Raw genomic sequence first — 21,596 nt, forward strand, 5'->3', positions numbered from 1 at the left:
CTGTTCCTATCCAATTCATAGCACGTATTTCAGATTCACTCACTGAGTCACTATTTTGTGCAAGGCCCTCCACTCAGGGGTCTTCTTAAAATACAGAAATGAATGAGACACAACCATTCTCTGGCCCTTGAGGCTTACACTTAGAGGGGAAATAAGCCCAGTACTAAAGTGAGAGGCAGGGAGTCCTGGTGCCCTCTGAGAGGTATAGTGTGTGGGTCAGAGGAACCAGAGAAGGTGGTGTCGGTGCCAGCAGACTTAGGCAGGAGATAGGGAGCGGGGCCGGCTTTCCCAGGCACACTGCGGAGACGGAAGGCGTGGCGTCTGTGAGCCCTGGGACGTCTAGGCGGAAGTGAGGGCTGAATGCCAGCAGTCTATCAAGTAATAGGCTAGAACTTAGGTTTGGGGTCAGACACCAGCCATATTTCACTGTCTAGGAGGAACCAAATGCCAGTCTGAAACAGTTGATGATAGAGAAGTTTCTAGAGTTCATAGAGCAGGAAAAATAAGTTGATTTGAATAATTTTTCCAAAGTATGTTTTTTGCAGTCAGATTGGAGTGCTGTTAGGGAAAAAAAGGGGGTCTTTGCCTTTATTATAAGACTGTTCAGTGCCTTTGATACGCTTTGTGACCTTCCAGATGGTGATGTATTTTGTGCCATTTCACATGTCCTGGACCATAAGCCTGAGGGGGACACCCCCGGGTGCACCCTTGGGCTTCCCGTGGCCGCCACCGCCTTCCGTCTCGGCTGCTGTCTGCCACGCGCTCCCTCCCAGTGTTACTCACCGCTCCTCTGGGCTCCCTTCTGGTTCAGTTGCCCCTCCACTCCCGGACGCAGGTAAAATGCCTCCTGATGGCATTCCTGATGAGGTGGCCGAGGGGTGGGTGATGCAGCCCGGACTTGCTGGGGGATTAACTTCCCAAGAGGTGAATCTTATCCATAGGAATTGGGGGACTGGGCTGGTGGATTTCCCGTGCTCTGTCTCTCTGCTGGCTTCTCCTGAGAACTTCTCAGAGAAGCCGCCTGTGCCTGGACACATCTGCTAGGTGAGCTGAGGTGTCTCTGAGTCTGTGCCATCCCAGCATCTGGATGCCCTGGCACTTAACCTCTGCTCTTGCCTCAAGGCTCTTTCTGCACATCCTCTGCCCTAGCTTGGCTTCCCAAGCAGAGTGTCAGCACTTAATCCTTGCCTCAGGCTCTGCTTTCCGGAGAACCTGGGAAAGGCAGAATCCTGTTTTTGTTGTGCCTGCAAACATTGAGCAGTGTTTTCAGGGCTCACTTGGGGAAGCAGTGTGATGGCTGGGTTGGGGCACCAAGGATGACCATCTCCCAGTAATCCAGATGAACAGTGGAGAGGACAGGAAGGACAGGGCATGCCCTGCAGGCAGCTCGTGAGGTGACTCAGAACTGAGGCTGGAGGAGCTAGAGTAAGGACTTAGGGGGAGGTCTCTCAGAGGGGGCTGAGTGGTGGGCGGGTGTAAGCAGAGAAAGATGGGGGGCGGGCCGCCTTGGCGTGGAGGGGGAGAGGACGAGGAGCTCCGGAGAAAGGGATGGCCGGAAGTGAGGATGGAGTGTGCAGCCGCTGAGAACCCTGAGGAGCAGCGTCCTCATGGCGGGAGGTGGGTCAGGCCCCGGACTCAGGGAGGCCCCGCACAGTGGACTCACGCTTACCTGGGGGCTGTGGGCACAGCTGTGTGGCCCCAAGTCTGGGGGTTTGGTCGTGGCAGGGGGAGGGCTGTGCCAGAAGATCCACCTGGGCTGAGGGAAGGGTAAGACAGATGAAACAGGGGAAAGCAAATGAAATGCAAAACAGATTATAGCCACTTTTGCCTCCAGAGATGTGGTACAGTTTTCGCCAGTGGGGAAATAAATGTCTGTTTCTCTTCGCCTTTAGAGATTGGTGCCTGAGCTGTTAAAGGGAAGACTTACATTGCAGGGCCTCCTCCATTTTCTCGTCCTTAAAGGAAACAGAGTTTGTGGCTCTTGGTTTCAGATGAAACAAGAATGAACTTTTGGATATGCAGATATGGGCTCCACCACTGATTGGGTGGACAGAGAGCTAATTGCTGTGCTGAGTAAAGTGGGGGGAATTGACTCTGGGGTTGGGACTGGCCCGGAAGAGAGGCCGGAGCCCCTGCTCTATTCGCTTACACTCAGTGAAGTGAGAGGTGCACAGAACACCTTGGGCCAGTATCTCTGACAAGATGGAGCGGCCGAGGAAGGATTTAAGTCATACTGAAGAAAAGGGGGCCACACTCTACTGGGTCAGCATGGATCTGTAGAAGAACCCAGCTGTGGGCCAGCAACTGTGAGCAGGAGCAAGCCTGCCCAGCTGCTGTGACCTTGGTAGCCTGTCTCTCAGGGATTAGCAGCAAAATTGAGGAGGGATTTGGATTTCCCACACTATAGACACTGTTATTGCAGTGTCCAAGGACAAAGTGACCTTAGCTGTCATCTGGACGTCAGGGGGATTTCTTAATGTTTGTGCAGGCAACGGGGGAGCACTCAGTGGAGGCAGAGACACGGCCCCTTCTGCAGAGAGGCGACATGTGCTGGGAAGTTGCGAGAGAGGCAGTGTGATAAGGATTCCATAGGAGAGTTATTTTTAAAGCAGTGAGGGTGCAGATAGAGTTAGCTGCCCTTGTAGTGAAGTGGTCGAAGAAATTGCTAGCTATAGGAGAAGGAAGAGGAGGTGGAGGAGAGGGTGGGGCTCAGTGCAGAGGTTTGGGGTTTCCATCGTGGGCATGACCTGAGGGTCCATCAGAGAGGGATTCTTGGGCATATGTGAAATCTTGTCAGAAGGGCTGGTCAAGGGTCCAGACACAAACTCTGCTCAGGAACCTAGGTAGGTGGAGCAGATGACTGAGAATTTAGCAGTCAGACTGACACCAAGCCCAGAGGAGAGGTGAGGGAGCAGAGGAGGAGGCGATGAGGATCAGGGGCCAGAGGGCGTCTACAGGGCTTGAGACTTTCTGCATTTGCTGCTTGTGTTAGAGCTCTTCATAGAAACAGAACCGGTGGGATAGAGCCATAAGAGAGAGACAGACCTGGGGATGGCAGTGTGAGAAGTCCCACACCCGCCATCTGCAGGCTGGAAACACAGGAAGGCTGCTGGAGTCGTTTGAAAGCCCGAGGGCCGATTGGTGTGGATTCCAGTCTGTGTCTGGCTCAGCAGTCTGGCAGAGGAAGAATGAGTCCAGCACTCCTCTTCCCGTTGGTTCTGTTCAGGCGCCCGTGGATTGGACGGTCTTCACCCACAGCGAGAAGGGCCATGCTTACTCAGTCTACCGACTCAAATGTTCACTTCCTCCCCAAAGACCCTCACAGTTTAGCTAGCCGTCTGGGCAGCCTTTGACCCAGTCAGGCTGACACATGAAAGTGACCGTCACATTCCTCCCTGACCTTCCTTGGATGGAGACCTAGCTTCGCAGGTGTGCACATCCGATCTCCACATCCCGGTTAGGTATGAGCTCCCCTGGAGCAGCGGAGAAGGCAATGGCACCCCACTCCAGTACTCTTGCCTGGAAACTCCCACGGATGGTGGGGCCTGGTGGGCTGCCGTCTGTGGGGTCGCACAGAATCGGACACGACTGAAGCGGCTTAGCAGCAGCAGCAGCCCCTGGAGCAGAGTCCCTGTCTTCTCCTCGATGTTCTCTGTAGCCGACACAATGCTTTCCATGTACTAAATGTTCAATAAAAATGTGTTGGATGGTTCATTGATCCAATAAACTTATGTCTATGCCAATATAGAATTGCTCTTGAAAAGCTGTGGGTAAATCAATTCTTTGTAAATTGAATCTTATTTCAAAGGTACAAGGGATCTTCAGCATTTAAAGGAAACTTAGGTCAATCTTTGGGGATCCAAGAGTCTTTCCTCATGGATAAGGAAGCTGATCTGTAGAGAGATAAAGTGTCTTGTTGCAATCTGATATGCTGGCCAAATACAGTTTTCCTTAAAGTCAAGTATACCTATTTTTAAGGTAAAGAGCGACTCAGAAGTCCAGCCATGGGGTTTATTGCATTAGATTAATAAATATCATAATTCCAGCAGTATTTCTCTTTAGTCTGCAGATATTTAGTAGATTTCAGTTAAAGCATTATTTCAGTTATACACTAATGAGTGAATTCTGTATTGAACAGTTTTCCATTTTATGACAGGTTAATAAAAACAAAAGAATATACAAGCAACCAAAGCTCTGACCAAGAAAATTCACTTTTAAAAGGCCCCTGACTCAACACACTGAGTTTTTCTTTGGCGACTTTTGTTGAGCATGTGCTCCTGGGTTCTCTATTGTGGTGATGAAAGTCCTTGAGACTGTGGCTTAATGTTAAGTGTGAGAAAGATGTTGAGAGAGATTTAGTGAAACCTTTTGGACACCTCACTGATTGAATTATTCATTTAAAATTGATCAGGTTTTATCAACATCTTTATTGGGTTGATTTAGGTTCTTCTTGCTGTGTTCTAGAATGAAGTAATTTATTAGATGAGAGGAACTTGAGAAAAAAAGCACAGCTCCTTTGGATCACTATTTTGGACGATCCAAACCAAAGCAATAAAAGAATCACAGCATGCATTTCATTTGCTCTCCTTTCTCTTCATAGTCATTTTCACATGACTTCTGCTTGTCAAAAATGATTTTGAAGTTGTCATTTACTACAGAAGAGGCTTCCTTTTCATTTGGGATTTTAGTTTCCTGACAGGGAACAGTGAATCGGATGTGAAGGGCAGCAGTTAATTTGTACTGATACTCACTAACCGTTGTTGTACAGATATCACCTGATTTAATTCTCACAGCTCTGCAGGCTGGAAATTGTTCGCCCCATTTTGCGGATCTCGAGACTCATCGGGATAAACAGACTTGCTCCCACAGTTCATGCAGCCCTGGGGCATCAGTGTCTGGATTCCTCTTGGTCATCTCTACAGCCAGGGCGCCGTCGTCTGGTTTTCACGTGTGTTAGTAGTGTTGGCTGCTGTGACCACTGTTTTTGGAAGACAGTGTGATACTATTTGCATAATAATCTCTTGAATAAGGCATGGGCACGCTAAGTTGCTTCAGTCCTGTGCAACTCTTTGTGACCCCATGGACTGTGGCCCACCAGAGATAAAGCATACTATTTGAGCAATTCAGAAAATTATGGATAAATGGGTCTTTAGATCGTCCACACCTCAGTCCTTGTGCTCCTCACAGTCCCCACTTAACCAGAAGTGTTTGCTTCCTGGACGAGTCCTGTGGTGCCATGCCCGGATATACACAAAAGTGACAGGAATGTTTGTTTTCATGTTGGTGTGAATATAAGTATGGGATAGAGGGCAAATAAACTATGTGTGGGTTTATAAAATTCAAGACTAAAGCCGACCTCATTCAGCTGAAGCTCCGGTACTTTGGCCACCTGATGCAAACAGCCGACTCATTGGAAAAGAACCTGATGCTGGGAAAGATTGAGGGCAAAAGGAGAAGAGGGTGACAGAGGATGAGATGGTTGGGTGGCATCACCGACTCAATGGACATGAGCTTGGGCAAACTCTGGTAGATGGTGAAGGACAGGGAAGCCTGGCGCGCTGTTGTCCATGGGGTTGCAGAGAGCCAGACACAACTGAGCGACTGGACAGCGACGGCAACAGAAGCCGGCCTGTGCAGCTTCTGACTCTGCCCCTCGGGTGTGGGTGCGCCTGTCAGTTTCTCCGTCTGTTACGGGTCCTCCTGAGTGAAAGCTGAATGCTAGTGGATTTGAAGTAGAAAGTCTTTCTTGAATTCTGGCTGGTTTTTAGTTTTAAAAAAAAATGGGGGAGAGGGATCAATTTAGATGTTCTACCTCCTTTCCTGTTTCTGTTTCCTTTGCCTTTCTTTTGATTGAAGTGTAAATGAATAATGCTACAGATGAGACACAACAGAGAAGGCAGGTTATGGGTAAATTGGAAAATCAAAATCACAACTCAGAAGATTTATTATTTTTAAATTATGTAACAAATTTAATGAAATCTAATGAAGCAAACAAATTTAATGAAAAAGTGAATTGACAATTTAAAATATTCTGTTTAGCTTCTAAAAAATGAATACTAATAAGTTTGAAATCACTAAATCACAGTAATCTCCTACTTTATGCAAGAGAGTTCTGTTAATTAAAATTTAAAGTCTAAACATATTTTGGGCAAGATTGCTATCGTCAGATAACTGTGTGTGATATCCTTCAGTTGCTTTAAATGGTTCTCATTCTCAGCTACACAGTGAAACCATAAAGAAAGCTTGAAAAAATGCAGATGCCTGAGCTCCGCTCCCAAACATTCAGATTTCATTGTTCTGGAGGATGGCCTGGGTATAAGCATTTTGTAAAACTCCCCAGGAGAGTCTAATATGCTTCCAGTGTTAAGAACCATAGATAGTTGTATCATAATCATTCTTTAATAATATTTGCTTGTTTTTTTTTTTAAATTAGATTTCTGTATTTTAACACTTTGACTTTAGAGTTGTAAAATTTTGAAGAAGGTAGCTCAGATCAACTTACAGGCAGTTCAGAATCTTGACCTTTATCCTTAAAGTTTTTATATTTCAGATGGCAGTTACTGTAAAGATTACCCTTTTCCTTTTGCAGCATCATAATACTGAGTGCCAGGACCTAAGTTTTTGAAACCTCCCAGTAGACCCTTTTAAAACTGTTCTGAGCCTGCAGGCTATGGCAGGACCTGGCTGTTAATTCAGTACTTTCATCTGATTGACACGGGGAGGATCACTGGCCACCTAGGGGAGGCCTTCCTGTTATTAATTCCTTTCTGGATGTCCTTTATGTGTTTGCCCAGAGGCCTTGGCATTGGGCACGTTGTGAAAGTCATAAAATTAAAGAAGTATTTTGCACTGGCTGCTCAGCCTGACATTCAGAAAAACAAACTGCAGTAATGGCTGGCGCGTCCTCCCTTGAAAGAATATGCACCAAATGTCTTTTTGGTGTGTATTTCTTGGTAGTATTTGCAGGGCGCCTACTGTGCGCTGATGGATGAAGAAGGGTTAGTGATGACGATGAGGCCACAGCTGCTGGAAGCTGTTTGTAATCTGCATAACCCTCTGGGCTGGGTAGGTATGTGTGTGTGACTGTGTGTGTATGCACCCACACATGGACATGCTGTGGTGTACATATATTACTTTTTAAAAAAAATTTGAAACATGAAGTTCATTTTTAAAATGTAAACCTTTGAATGGGTGATTCTCCAACTTTTGTAGGCATATCAGGATCTGATTTAGTATCAAATTTGGGGTTCAAAGTTAGAGAGGCAATGATTTAAATAAACTTTCTCCCCAAAGCTATTTTTCTTAGAAGCCCTGACACAGATTCCACAGAGTCTATTGATGGTTTCATACAGTAACAAATGAATGTGTTTTTACCATTTGTGGAAATTATAGTTTTGAAACTGGGAAGGCCTGTGTATCACTATCTGCTCTATTTTTGGAAGTAATGGAGGAAGTATTTCAACCTGATTACTGCCTGTGGAGTGAGGAATTTCTTAGTATTTGACTGACCACCTGCTGATACTTTATTTCCTTAGAGCTGCTCAAGTCATTATAAGAATCACCCAACAGTCTGAAATCAAAATGATGTCTTACTGTAAAATGTCAGCTCTCTGTCGTAAAGAGATTACATGCCATTTTAAATATAATTGCCATCGCTCTCCCCTCTCCCTTACACGCAAACATTTAGGAATAACAGAATCCTTGCAAAATGAGTAGGAGCAGTCCAAGGTTCAAGCTTTGCAAATCTGAGACCCTGCCTGCCTTCTGCTTTGAGTCTTTTAATAGTGCAGGTAATTGTCACTCCACTTACTGCCCTTTTCTGTCTCTGCCTCCTGGTCATCCTGGCGACACTTTAATGATGCTGTTTGTGTGCTGCTGCTGACGAGTTCTGTCCAGTGAAGCTTATTTATTCTCCCTTCAGCGAGGGTCCATCCTCTTGTTTACTTGTCTTGGTGTTCTCTCTCCTTTCTGTCCTGCTACCAGACTTTCCTTTCCCTGCCTTTGTGTCGTGACAGCAGACTGGGGGAGCTTGCGGGTCTTCCGGTGGGAGCCTGTGAGGGTAAATGTCACCGCTTTAGACAAAGAGGAGCTTGGCTGCGTCGCGACTTGAGACGCAGCTCGGGTCGCCACCCCTTAAACGTCGAGTCTGGCCCTCTGAGGGCGTCTGTGTACTGTGTGCTTCTGAAACACCAGCTGGTTTGGCTCCGGGTTTGCAGCTCATTGCTTATCTGTATCCCCGGGATGAAGGTGGAAAGTGGCCAGTGGGGGTGAGTGACCTCACGTCTGCCCCCCCACAGGCGCCAGGGGAGCGAGAACTCGCCCGTGTGGCGCTGTTGGAGAGCTGTGCCGCCGCCGGGCCTTCCTGGGTCTGCCTCGGCCTCTCTGTGGGGAGTTCCGTTGATTCAGCATCTGTGTCGGCTCGCTCGGGCCTAGGTACTAATTTGGGAGGTCTTACCCATCTTAAGGCTTATTTCTTGACATTAAGAACATACTTGTGTAGTAATGCTTTGTTCTCAGCGCCTCAGGGCTTTTGAAAGAGGCATTTGCCTTCAGTTATTTCTACCTGGCGGGTGCTGCCTTGGGCCTCCCTGTCGGGTGTGGACGACACGGGGACAGTGTAGACCGTCCCCACCATGCTGTCCCTCCCTTCTTTTGCCCCCCAGGTCAGGAGCGGCACGTGCTCCCACTGGGCAATGACCGCGGGTCAGCTGCCCCTTTCATTCAACCTTGCTTTATTTACTCAGGGACCTTGGAGGCTCAGAAGGTACTTGGCTCATTTTTATATAATTCTCCTCATTTAGGACATGATTATTATTATTATTGAAGAAAACTTTGAAGACTTTCTCATGATGGTTTTCCTTCTTATTCTTAAATTAAATCCATCAGCCTTGCCCAAGATGTGGTCCAAAAGAGGGCCACCGGCCCACAGGGGAGCTCCTTTTAGCTATCAAGAGTGTATGTCCAGACTTAAGCCAACTGTCCTCCCAGCCTTCTCCTCTTGTCCTCTCCTGTGTCCCTCCAGCTTCCATCCCCTTCCTCCTGCTCACTGACCACTGCTGATGCCCACAGACAGAAACTGGCTCTTTTCAAGAGGACACAAGGCTAAGTGGGTGAGAACACAGACTTTGCATGAGGTTCCCTAGGCCGGCTCTGCCGCTTCCCCGCTGTGAATCGCGGGCACATCCTCAACCCTCTATGCCTCAGGTTCCTCATCTGTAAAGCAGCGGAAATAATAGTACTTAACATGCTTAGCACAACTAGCTGTTATTGTTATTTCCTAAACAGGCTACTCCAACAGCTTTATTGAGATAATTTAAAGCCATAAAAGATACCTGTCTGAAGTATAAATTCAAAGTTCTTCATATGTTTACAGGGTTGTCCAAACATCACTATATACTAATTTTTTAACTTCCCAAATAAACCTTGTCCCTGTTAGCAGTCTCTTGCCATCCTCTGCCTTCCTGCTCTGCTTGCCTTTCCCCAGGTATCCTCTGATCTACTTTGTCTGTATAGATTTGCCTTATTCTGGGCATTCATATTAATGCAGTCATAAACCATATGATTCTTTGTGATAACCACCCTCAGCACAGTGTTTCAAAGGTTCATCTATTTTTCGTTTTACTGCTGAATAATATTACGTTGTTTATCCACCCACATATTGTTTATCCATCATCTCTTGAAAGACACTTGTGTTTCCACCTTTTGGCTGTTTTGACTAGTGCTGCTATGAGTGTTCATGGGTAAGTTTTTATGTGGACGTGTGTTTTCATATCTCATGGACGTGTACCTAGGAGTGGAATTACTGGGTCACGCCAATTCTATGTTTGACACTTTGAGGAACTGAGAGACTGTTTCCGCTTTATATTCCCATCAGCAATGTATGAGGGTTACAGTTTCTCCATGTCCTTGCCAACACTTGTTCTTATTTGTCTTCTTTGTAAAAGCCATTATAATGGTGGTTTGGGATAGGTTATCTCATTACAATTTTGATTTTGATTTTTGTAATGACTGATGAGCATTTTTATGTGCGTGGTGCTCTCCATCATGTCTGACTCTTTGGGACCCTATGGACTTGTAGCCTGCCAGGCTCCTCTGTCCATGGGATTCTCCAGGCAGGAATACTGGAGCGGCTTGCCATTTCCTTCTCTAGGGGATCTTCTCTACCTAAACATTGAAACCACATCTTTTACATCTCCTGCATATGCCTATTAGCTTAAATATATTGACTGTTAAGAAAGTTGCACTTACTGTTTTAGAGATAATAAATATAAAAAGTACCAGTTTCTGCTTTAATAAAGTTTGCAACCATGGCAAGAGAGGATAGTTTTTAAGTCAGTACTGTATGGGCAATCTCATGAGCATAACAGTGGGGGAGAGAGTGTCTTAAAATACCAGTGACCAGGTGAGCAGACACAAGTTACTGATCTGGAGTAGTTGGAGCAATGACTGAGAAATGAGTGTCTCTATTTCTGAGGCAACAGGAGATGTCTGCATTAAGGACTTTTGATTGAGGTAAGATTTGTAAATAGTGAAATTCACAGATATTGAGTGTACAATTCAATGAGTTTTGACAAATGTGTAAATTCATGCAGCCACCACCTCAGTCCAAAAATGGAACATTTCTGTCACCCGATCACACTTCTTCATGTCCATTCCAGTCATTCTCTGTCACTGTCTGCAACCATTTTTCTGATTTCTTTTCACATAGATTAGGTTTGCCTGTGTTTAAATTTCACATAAAGGGAATCATATAGTATGGACAGTTTTTCTTTCACCCAGCATGATGTCTGTGAAATTCCTCCATTGTGTTGAGTTATTGGTTTGTTCATTTTTATCAGTGTCATCTCTGTTGTTTTCAATTTAGGGTATTATAATTCATGCCACTGTGACTATTGTAAAATTATTTGTGTGGACATTCTTTTCTCTCTGAAATATAGAGGCCTGAAATTTCTGGGTCATTGAGTAGGTGTGTAATTTTATAAGAAATTGCCAGACCTTTTTCTCAGATGGCTGTACTGTTTCTACAGTCTCACCAGTCCCTGAGGAGGATGCTACAGTTGCACATGTATTTGCCCACATTTAGTGATGATGGTTAGCCCTCATTGTCCCTAATGTCAGATGGTATTAGGCACCTTGCTGTGTGCTTGTTAGCTCCTGGTTTCTCTTCCTTTGTGAAGTGTGTGTGCAGGACTTTCACTCATTTTATTTACATTTTATGTGTGTTATCATTGAGTAGTAGGCATTCATATATAATCTGACTTCAAGTCTTTTCAAGATACATGTAACCAGAATATTTCCTCCCACTTTATGGCTTTCATACTCCTTATCTTAACAGTGCATTTGTTTCAAGTTACGTTTTGAGACAGTCTCATTATTTTGCTGATTAGGAAACTCCAGAGCAGGAAGTTGAGTTACCCAAGCTCACGCAGCTGGTTGGGGTAGAGGTGGGGCTTGGACCCTGGTGGTATGCCTCCTGAGTCCTTGCTCTAAGCAGCTATGATGTATAAATACAAGTACTTCTCTTTGAGAACCCCTTACTGTTTATGACTTTGCTGAAATCAATAGGTGTTATCTACTTGAATTTAGATATTCTTAAGAAGTTCTTTTCCCATGTGATTTTCTTGGTCTAGAATTAAATCTTCACCATTTAGGTCTCTCTTGAGTCCCAGTTTTATGTCAGTTCACATGTGACAGAAACTCACCAGTCTGCATTAATCAGAGAAAGAGAAATCGTACCTGAGTTTCTTTTCTTGGACCTTTTGGCCTTTAATCTGATTTGGAGTTTTAGGATTATTTGAACAAATATATGAGAGAAATATTGTACCATGTTCAAGAAAAATGTTGGTTATTTCTGATAACTCTCTTCTTTGGTTGGTCATACTTTTATACTGCAAACCGTAGAAATGACAATTTAGTACAATTCTACTTTGAAATAAAATACTGGAGAGCTGGAAGCTTATTGCAGTTTAGAGAAATAGGGAAATTGTTTTTATCCCACTGCCTCTTATTATTAATTTATATGCTGAAATAGATTAGCACAGTGCAGGATCAAACCAGTACATAAATACAGCCATTTATGTTTTACCATCAGCTTCACTGTAGATTAATCTCACTGAAAGCTTGAATGGCTTCTTAGGGGAAGATATTGGAAGGGTAGTTTTACCCCATGAGTCCCCTTAAATATGCTGTTAATTCGCATTGATTTTGGAGAAAACAGAGATAATCAGTTTGACTTCCCCCTGACTGAATGCATCAGCAAGCTGTTCACAGCACTGTTTAATGGAAATCTTGGAGACCCCGCCTGCTTTCCTGTTTCACACACACAGTTCCGAACACCAACAGAACACTGCTGAGTTCTTTCTAGATGAACTTTTGAACAGAAAGTGATGACTCTACCGTGAAATCGAGGTGTGTGCAGTGTATGGTTGGGTCTACTTTCTCCTGATTTCAGCGCTCCCAGAGGGGAATCAGCAGCCGGCCTTTTCCTCCTCCTAGAGGTGGCGCTCAGGTGTCCTGGCCGCTGGTCCCCAAGCCCCGTCCCCAGCCAAGCTTAGCAACCACTGCCACCCCACCAGGCCAGTCCCCCTCATCCTCAGGGCCCCTCCAGGGGTGCGAGGACAGCGCCCTGCTCACCTTTCAGAGCTGGGTCCAGGCCCAGACACACAGACAGGCGGCTCATGAAAGTTCCCTTCTCAGCTGGGATGGAGGCGTGCTGTACCTAAAACAACTCTCATTTGTCGTGAAGGAGGAGACAGTTCTCTAACAAGCCTCCACAAGCCTTTGGGAGCCACCGTGTAGCTGAAGCAGTGTAGCGAGCTGGACCCGAGCCTCACGGTTCCGTCCGGCCGTGGACCTCAGCCCCTGAGAAGGCGGGGTCTGTCGGGGTGCTCTGGACGCTGGACGCCTCAGCTGGGGAGGGTCTGCAGCCCTGAGCCGCACCGCGGGCCGTCTCGGGCCTTGGCCTCCCGGCTGTGCGCTCACCTCCTGTGTTGGCCTTGGCGTGCTGGCCAGCCTCTCGCTCTCTGGGCCATGACTCCCCTCAGCAGGTGAGGGGTGGCGAGGTGATGATGAGCCGTGGCCTGGGGCAGGAGCCCCTTCTGCGCAAAGCTCTGCCCAGACCGGGAAGGGGTGCGGGTCTGGCTGCGGTTGAGCAGAGGTGATGCCTTGTGGGGTGGAAGCCTGGCTTACAGTTCAACCTCCAGTCCTGCCCCGTCGGAGGCCCTTAGGCGACAGTGACAGTGTGAGAACACCAGATTCCTGTGTCTCATGGCCATCATCATAGGTTAGGTTTATTATGTTTGAAATCAGATCTGTCGATATTTGTTCAGTTGTAGCTACCTTTCGCCCTGGAATTTGTGATACTCATTTATTTTGCAAGGCTGAGGTAGAAACATATAAAGTGACATGCAAAGAAGTTGGCTAATTTTTTTAGCCACCGAGTGGGACGGTATATTCTACTATATTTGAAAGTCTGTCGCTGGAAAACGTTTGTTTGTGATAAGGTAGAAGAAAGAGGCCCGAGAATTAGTGAGGATGGCAGAGCCCCTGTCTCTTCCTCTTCCTTCCCTTCTTCATCTACGCTTAGCGTTAGGCGGTCACAAAAAGTGCAGGTTGAAACAGCTAGTCTTAAAACACATAGCAGACTTTTTCCTGAGACAGTTATATAGGCTCATCTTTCTACATTGTAGTGTGACCTTTCCATATTTGCAGATTTAACTATAGGAGACCATATCTAATCATATACCTAAAGTTTACCTTAGAAATATATTTAAAATGCACAACAGTTGTTTTAAAAAGATTAATACTACTATTACAAAAAAAGCACAACGTGGTGTGAGATTAAATTACTGGCTTCGATAGGTGTAGTTAATGACCTGCAGGCAGCTGAAATTTGAATGACTATTTACTGGGAAAGAATCTTCCACCCATATTTTTCTGAGTAGCTGTTCACAGATGATGCATTATGCCCTGTGCTTTTGTTTCTCACTGGGTTTGAAAAATAAAACTTTCCGTTAGTGGTGAATTCATAAGCTTGGGGCGTGAAAATGTTTGAATTTGACATAAAAGAATTTTTGAAAGGAAGATTAGTGGTTTAAACCAAAAGATTAGTTGCCCTGGGAAATTCAGCTGTCGAGAAAGCTGAGTTCAGTAACACCAGGTCCTGCTTCAGCTGAGTGCTCCCTCACACTGAGATTCCTAATCTCCCCGCTGCACCCCCACCTGACTGGCGGGGCTGATTGCCGCGGCTTGATACTGTCTCCATCGCCGGGGCACGGGGGGCGCCTCTGCTTCAGAACCCCCTCGTCTGTGGCAGGTTGATTCCTCCACTACGTAGAAGGTGGTGATTATTGTTTCTTTACCCGTCATCACTTTAAAACAGAGGAGAAGAAGGGAAGTTACAGAGCAGGTGACGGTTAGTGGTGGTCGTGGCCGAGGTTCTCTCATTGCCAGCGTTGCAAGAGTCACTTGAAGTCTGACTTTCTTAGTACCTGATAGTCGATTCCCAGTCATTCTGCCATGAACGTGTCTGGTACTAGATTGTCCATATTCCACAGGAAGCAGGTAATTACACCCACGGCGAGGCCCCCTCCCACACGGGAGGCTAGCCTGGAGCCACAGGACGTGGCTCTCCTTCGAGCACCTCAGCCTCTCTTCCCCATGGAAACGACTCCTACTGACGCACATGTGGTTCCCTTCTAGACGTACAGAAAATGATCTTCGTATTGGATAGGGAAAGGTAAATCCGTTTACATTTTATCTGAAAACCTTTAAGGTCCATTTAGGGAAATGACTTCTACATCATAAAACCAAGATGCTGTCTTGAGAGGACATTATGTCCATTCCTTCCCTCTGGATGGACCTTAAAATGTGTATCATCCAGGCAGACGAGGCTCTCTCTCTCATCAGTGATTTGTGTTCTATTTCGTCGTATGTGAAAATGGAAATTTCACAGTTTTTCTTAGTAATTCATTCAGGATTCCATGAATGTTCATTGTACGAATACAGAAGCATACTTAATCTCTGCTCATTCTTCCTGAAGAAGGAGAGATCTGTTAGTCATTACCTGGGAAAGTACACACCACACCATAACACACATACACACACACACCCTCAAAGAGTACACACACACACACACACACACCATAACACACATACACACACACACCCTCAAAGAGTACACACACACACACACACACACACACACACACACACACACACACACACACACACACACACACACCCCTCACCCTCACCCTCAAAGAGTACCAGCTAGAGCGCTGACATTTCCCCAGGTCAGTCTGATAATCTTATCTCAGGGTAACTCAATCACTTTTGTCTTTATGGATCTTTTCAGACTCCTTCTGCTCCATTTAAGGTATATAAAGATCACAAACTTTTGTAGGGATCTGAGCAGACCTGAATACTAACCCGTCCGCTTCTCTTTCTCTTCCCAGAGCTTTTATGTTTTGTTACCTTTAACCCCTCTTAACTTCACGATCTACTCTCTATACTTCAGTGCTAAATAGTTCTAGGTTCAGAAAGATTAACTGTGTTATTCTGCACATCGGTGAATCTACATTAAAATACTTGTGGTAATTAATCATTTTAATTTAGACATTTAGTGTTCCAGAATACTGACATAGTTACTACCCTTCTTCCAACAATAGATGTTAAGAGTCTGGGCTAACTATAATTGGTCAGTCATTTAGATCACAAGGTTTCCGCTTGCCAGCTATTTGAAACTATTCTTTTCAAAAAAAATTTTTTTTCTACTAGATCACAGTATCCAGCACAATTTGTACATAGTGTAGGCATATTTGTGAAAAAGTGTTAGTCATTTAGTCATGTATGACTCTTTGTGATCCCATGGACTGTAGCCTGCCAGGCTCTGTCTATGGGATTCTCCAGGCAAGAATACTAAAGTGGGTAACCATTCTCCTCTCCAAAGAATCTTCCCAACCCAGGGATCAAACCTGGTCTCCTGCAGGTGGATTGTTTACCATCTGAACCACCAGAGAAGCCCATAGGCATATTTATTAAACTGTGAATACTGGGAAAACTTGAATTATTATGGTATTTACATTTAGAACATTTATATGTTAAATCAGTGATGACCTGTCACTTATACAACCAAATCAAGTTCTTGAGCATCTGTCTTGAAGCTGTTTTCTTTCAAAAAGATGTGGTTTTTTCCATGATTCTTTCTTGTAGGACACTGGAATAGCATGAAGGCATTTCTTTCTCTGTTGTTGAACATTGTGCAAAGGGCAAGGCATGGGCCTGGAGTTCAGCCCATCCTGAGACATCAGAGCTACATCCATTGCGATTCAGCTTTATTAGCCTGCTTTGGTCATGACAATAGATGATTTTAGCTGAAATACATAGAAAAAAGGGCTTCCCTGATAGCTCAGTTGGTAAAGAATCTGCCTGCAATGTGGGAGACCTGGGTTTGATCCCTGGGAAGATCCCCTGGAGAAGGGAAAGGCCACCCACTCCAGTATTCTGGCCTGGAGAATTCCAAGGACTGTATAGTCTGTGGGGTCGCAAAGAGTCAGACACGACTGAGCGGCTTTCACTTTCACATAGCAAAAAAAGGAAATTGGACACACAGTTGATAATCAGAGCCTACAATCTGCTTGAATTATAACCTAGGGTGGGTGATGTGTGGCAGAAGCCATGGAGCTCTGGGGCTGGGACGAAGGTTGACTGCTCCAGCCCTTGAGCTAGGTTAGAGTCACAGTGTCGGACACTTCACCACCCCTGCTCCTGTGCTAGACGGAGGCTGTCACCTCTGACGGGACAGAAAGCGTGCCCTGTCCTCATATTCCCAGTGCTGCTGCCAGAATCAGTGTGTGGTTCTTGAACAGGAAGTGGTGCGAGTCAGAGATCCAAGTCTCCTTCTGGACACCCCTCTCTCCTTCACCCCTGAATTCGGTCCGTCATCGTCTCTTTGCCACCTAAGTCTTGATTTCGAGCGATCCACGTCTTCCAGCCTCCACCAGCGCGGTCAGCCCTGTGCCCTGACCCAGCCCGCCATCACCTGCCAGAGCGTTTCCTGGGTTATCGCAGGGACCTCCTGCCTGCCCTGCTCCCACTGCCCGGCTCTCCTCACTCCTTCTCCACACTGCAGCCAGCGTGAGCGTTTAACTGCACAGCCCCTTCACAGCCTTTCTGCGGTCCTTTTGGGCAAACAGCAATCATCATCATCATAACTATACCGACAGTACTTTAGACCAAGGCCTAGAAACAGGGTGGTCATACCGGTCATCATTCACACGAGAACGCTTCCGAACGTGTAGTGGGCGCCACTGAGACCCACACAAGGATGACGTGGGAAGAAGGTGTGTGTTTGCCTTGCCTGCCTCCATCACCCTCTCTGAACCCGCAGGACGGCTGGCCTTCAGTCTTCTGCGCTTTCCAGTGGTATCTGCCATGCTTGCTGCCGCCACAGGGCCGTTGCACATGTTGTTTGAGTATTTGAAAACTACTGATCTTTTCGCTGTTAGCTCCTGTCTGGCATCTCACTGACTAGGTTAAATCTCCTTATTATAGACTCTCACTACACTCATTGATGCAATTTAGCATTTATCTATTTGAATAAATACCAATAAGAAACTGGTAGTATTGTATTACCAATATACAAGTTATGGAATACAGTAGTCAGCACAATGGCAAAATAAACTCTGTGTATTTAAATTTATATACTTGGTACAGAGGAAACTGGCTAAACATATACAATTTAATGTAAAACTATACTCTCAATTTTAGCACTGTTAATATGCTATTTAATATGCATATTTGATATTTAATATGCTCCATTTGAAAAATACAGTAATTTAAAAGTTCAGTTTTGTAATTCTACAAATTTATCAAAAATTTGAATTAAAGATAGGGATTCTTGAGAAGGTTTCTCTATTGAGAAATCTGTGACATTTAGCGCTATGATATAGAGAGTAGCTGGATTCTGGAACAGATTATATGCGTATCTGATTCTTTGCGACCCCGTGGACTGTAGCCTGCCAGGGATTCTCCAGACAAGAACACTGGAGTGGGTTGCCATGCCCTCCTACAGGGGATCTTCCTGACTCAGGGATCAAACCTACGTCTCTTACGTCCCCTGCGTTGGCAGGAGGGTTTCTTTATCACTAGTACCATCTTGGAAGCCCCTGGAACAGATTACCTGGGGTTTAAATCATGATTTTGCCACATACCGTTTTGGTGGCTTGGAACAAATCAGTTTCCCTCTGCCTCTCTTTACACATCTGTAAAGTGGGTATAATGATGATGTCTATTTTAGAGGGCTTCTGTGAGAATTAAATCAGGTAATGCATATAAGACTCTTGGAACAGTTTCCAGCACGGTAGACACAAGTTAATCCTAGCTGTTGCTGTTATTTGCATCGTTATTATACTTATTCATTGAACAAATATTTATACTTTTTTCCTGGCATCGGTCTCAGAACTCTGACGTGATTAATACAGGGCAGGGGAATCTGAGTGTAAGTCAGGGGTTGTTAGGGCGTATGGGTGGGAGGAGCTCAGTGAACTTGGAGGATGGGAATTCATCAGCGTGCCGCGGGGGGGGGGGCTGCGGGGGAGCACCCAGGGTGGGGAAGGAGCACGAAAGGCCCCCTGAGGCAGAAAGGGCTTCTCCGGGTTCAAGAGTCACAGCAAAGTGCGCCAGCGTGCGCCTCACTGAGTCACGGGGGTAGGGGGCCTGAAGGACACGCGATGCGGCTGTGCCCCAGGGCTTTTACTAGGAAAATGAGAGGCCCTTAATTCTCCTTGTTTTACTGATGAAGAAGCAGAAATCCACATGTCCTGATCAGGATCACGTAGAGAATCAGGGAGCTAGCACTGGAAGCAAGTCTCCTGTGTTTTGTTTAGTTTTTTCAAATTAAGGAAGCATCGTACAAAAATGGCACAAGTCAGACAGAATGACCTTCTGAGTTCTCACAGTGAGAGGCCCTGTGTGCCCACATCTTGGCGTGCTCTCCACAGCTGCTCTGCTGCACCCACCCCCCGCACCCCCTTCTCCCAGAGGTATCTGTGCTTACTCTGCCCCCGCTCAGCAACGCAGGCCAGGTTCGCCTGAGTTTGAACTTTAGGAGCTTCTGCATGGAAGGTTATGCTGTAACCCTTTTCCTGACTGGCTTCTCTCAATACACATATGTCTGTGAGATCCATCCATGGTGTCGTGTGTTGTATATAGCAGTAGTGGGTCCATTACAGTTGCTGCGAGTTGTTCCTCTGTGTGAATACACACGGGTTTCCGGTGTGATAGCCCCTGAATGTCACCATGAGATGCAGCGTGCGTGTGAGACGAAAGCTGGATTGAGATTCATGTCATTTATGTCTGTAGCTTAATACTACTTATCCTACTTTTTTTTTTCAACTAAGTGAAGGTTATATTTTTCTTTTAGAACCAAGGTATATAACCTTGATTGTCATACTTTGAGAGTATGTTGTTGTTAAATCATTGACTCGTGTCCAAGTACTTTGCAACCCCATGGACTGTAGCCCGCCAGGCTCCTCTGTCCGTGGGATTTCCCAGACAGGAATGCTGGAGTGGGTTGCCAATTCCTTCTCCAAGGGATCTTTCCGACCCAGGGATGGAACCCGAGACTGAGCCACCAGAGAAGCCCACTTTGACAGCATAGCGCCATGTTAAAACAAAGGCTTGCATCAGCAGAGATTGCTTGATGTGTGATAAGTAAGTGTTAATCATGAATGGAAGTAACTTAGATTAGCTTGTCAGGTGCTTTAAGATGGTCCTGTCATAGAACATCAGCCTTTTGAAATATTACCTAGGGGACTGCATGTTTCTAGGGGTGAAGGATAATTTGCTACTTAATTGGGCCAAATGGCCACCGTTTCTACTTTTAAAAATTAGGTCTCTTTAAATACAATGACTGATTAATTGGATGAATGCCATTTTCATGTGTACTCCATTCAGTTTTTTTCCTTTCTCTCTCTCTTTTCTTTAATATTACAGATGACGTTGTGCCGTACTTTAAAACAGAGCCAGGCCTTCCGCAGATCCACTTGGAAGGGAACCGCCTCGTGCTCACTTGCCTTGCGGAAGGGAGCTGGCCTTTGGAGTTCAAGTGGACGCACAACGACAGTGAGCTCACCACCTACACCAGCGAATATAAGTAATTGATTCCTTGAAAATAAGATTACATTTCACAGTGGTATATTCAGAGTGTTTGCCTTATTGGCCATGAGAGCATGGGGTGGGGGGAATGTTGGATTGTATTGGTAATGCATTAAGGATTAAGGGAATGCATTTGAACATGTAATCAGAATGTGATTTACTATTCCAATACAGGTTGTATTTACACTTAGGAAGTCTGTCATTATATTTGTAAGAATAAGCCCCTTAGTGAAATTACTAGACCAAAAAAAGGTGTAGTTACAGAAGAATCAAATAACAGCTTCAGCTGATGAAACTTGCCATCCTGAGGCAACAGTTCTGCCCACCTGTATTGTTCCTGCCTAAAGAGCATCACAGCTTTCTACAGGGCAGAGCTTCTGGAGTTCTGGTTGCCAGCAAGACTTCCCTGGCTGACTGTGGGGTGGGCACAGATGGAACTCTGGGAGGATGGGCATGAACACAGGATGGACAGTCAGCAAAAGTGAGCATTCATTGGACTGGGGATGGGGTGAGGACGTGAGGGGCTCAGTACAGGGGACTGAGAGGGGAGGGGTGAGGATGTGGGGGCTCGGTACAGAGGACCGAGATGGGAGGGGTGAGGACGTGAGGGGCTCAGTACAGGGGACCGAGAGGGGAGGGGTGAGGATGTGGGGGGTTCAATACAGGGGACCGAGAGGGGAGGGGTGAGGATGTGGGGGGCTCAGTACAGGGGACTGAGAGGGGAGGGGTGAGGATGTGGGGGGCTCAGTACAGGAGACCGAGAGGGGAGGGGTGAGGATGTGGGGGCTCGGTACAGAGGACTGAGAGGGGAGGGGTGAGGATGTGAGGGCTCAGTACAGGAGACCAAGAGGGGAGGGGTGAGGATGTGGGGGCTCAGTACAGAGGACTGAGAGGGGAGGAGTGAGGATGTGGGGGCTCGGTACAGGAGACCGAGAGGGGAGGGGTGAGGATGTGGGGGGCTCAATACAGGGGACCGAGAGGGGAGGGGTGAGGATGTGGGGGGCTCAGTACAGGGGACCGAGAGGGGAGGGGTGAGGATGTGGGGGGCTCAGTACAGGAGACCGAGAGGGGAGGGGTGAGGATGTGGGGGCTCGGTACAGAGGACCGAGAGGGGAGGGGTGAGGATGTGAGGGCTCAGTACAGGAGACCAAGAGGGGAGGGGTGAGGATGTGGGGGCTCGGTACAGAGGACTGAGAGGGGAGGAGTGAGGATGTGGGGGCTCGGTACAGGAGACCGAGAGGGAAGGGGTGAGGATGTGAGGGACTGGGTACAGAGGACTGAGAGGGGAGGGGTGAGGAGGTGGGGGGCTCAGTACAGGGGACTGAGAGGGGAGGGGTGAGGATGTGGGGGCTCGGTACAGGGGACTGAGAATGCAGGGGTGAGGATGTCAGGGCTCTGTACAGAGGACTGAGAGGGGAGGGATGAGGATGTGGGAGGTC

At 46.4% G+C, this 21,596-nt stretch overlaps 1 protein-coding gene across 2 annotated transcripts in view; it reads left to right on the forward strand.

Annotated features, from left to right (window-relative positions):
* Positions 1-21,596, forward strand: part of SDK1 (sidekick cell adhesion molecule 1) — a 715,166-nt gene that overhangs the window by 251,372 nt on the left and 442,198 nt on the right. For both annotated transcript variants that reach the window (XM_065923726.1, XM_065923727.1), the window contains exon 2: positions 19,996-20,155. In XM_065923726.1, coding sequence (XP_065779798.1) covers positions 19,996-20,155 — 160 coding nt within the window. The remainder of the gene's footprint in view (positions 1-19,995; positions 20,156-21,596) is intronic.

The sequence above is a fragment of the Muntiacus reevesi genome, chromosome 2, assembly GCF_963930625.1.
Source record: "Muntiacus reevesi chromosome 2, mMunRee1.1, whole genome shotgun sequence".
In the NCBI taxonomy this organism is placed as follows: domain Eukaryota; kingdom Metazoa; phylum Chordata; class Mammalia; order Artiodactyla; family Cervidae; genus Muntiacus; species Muntiacus reevesi.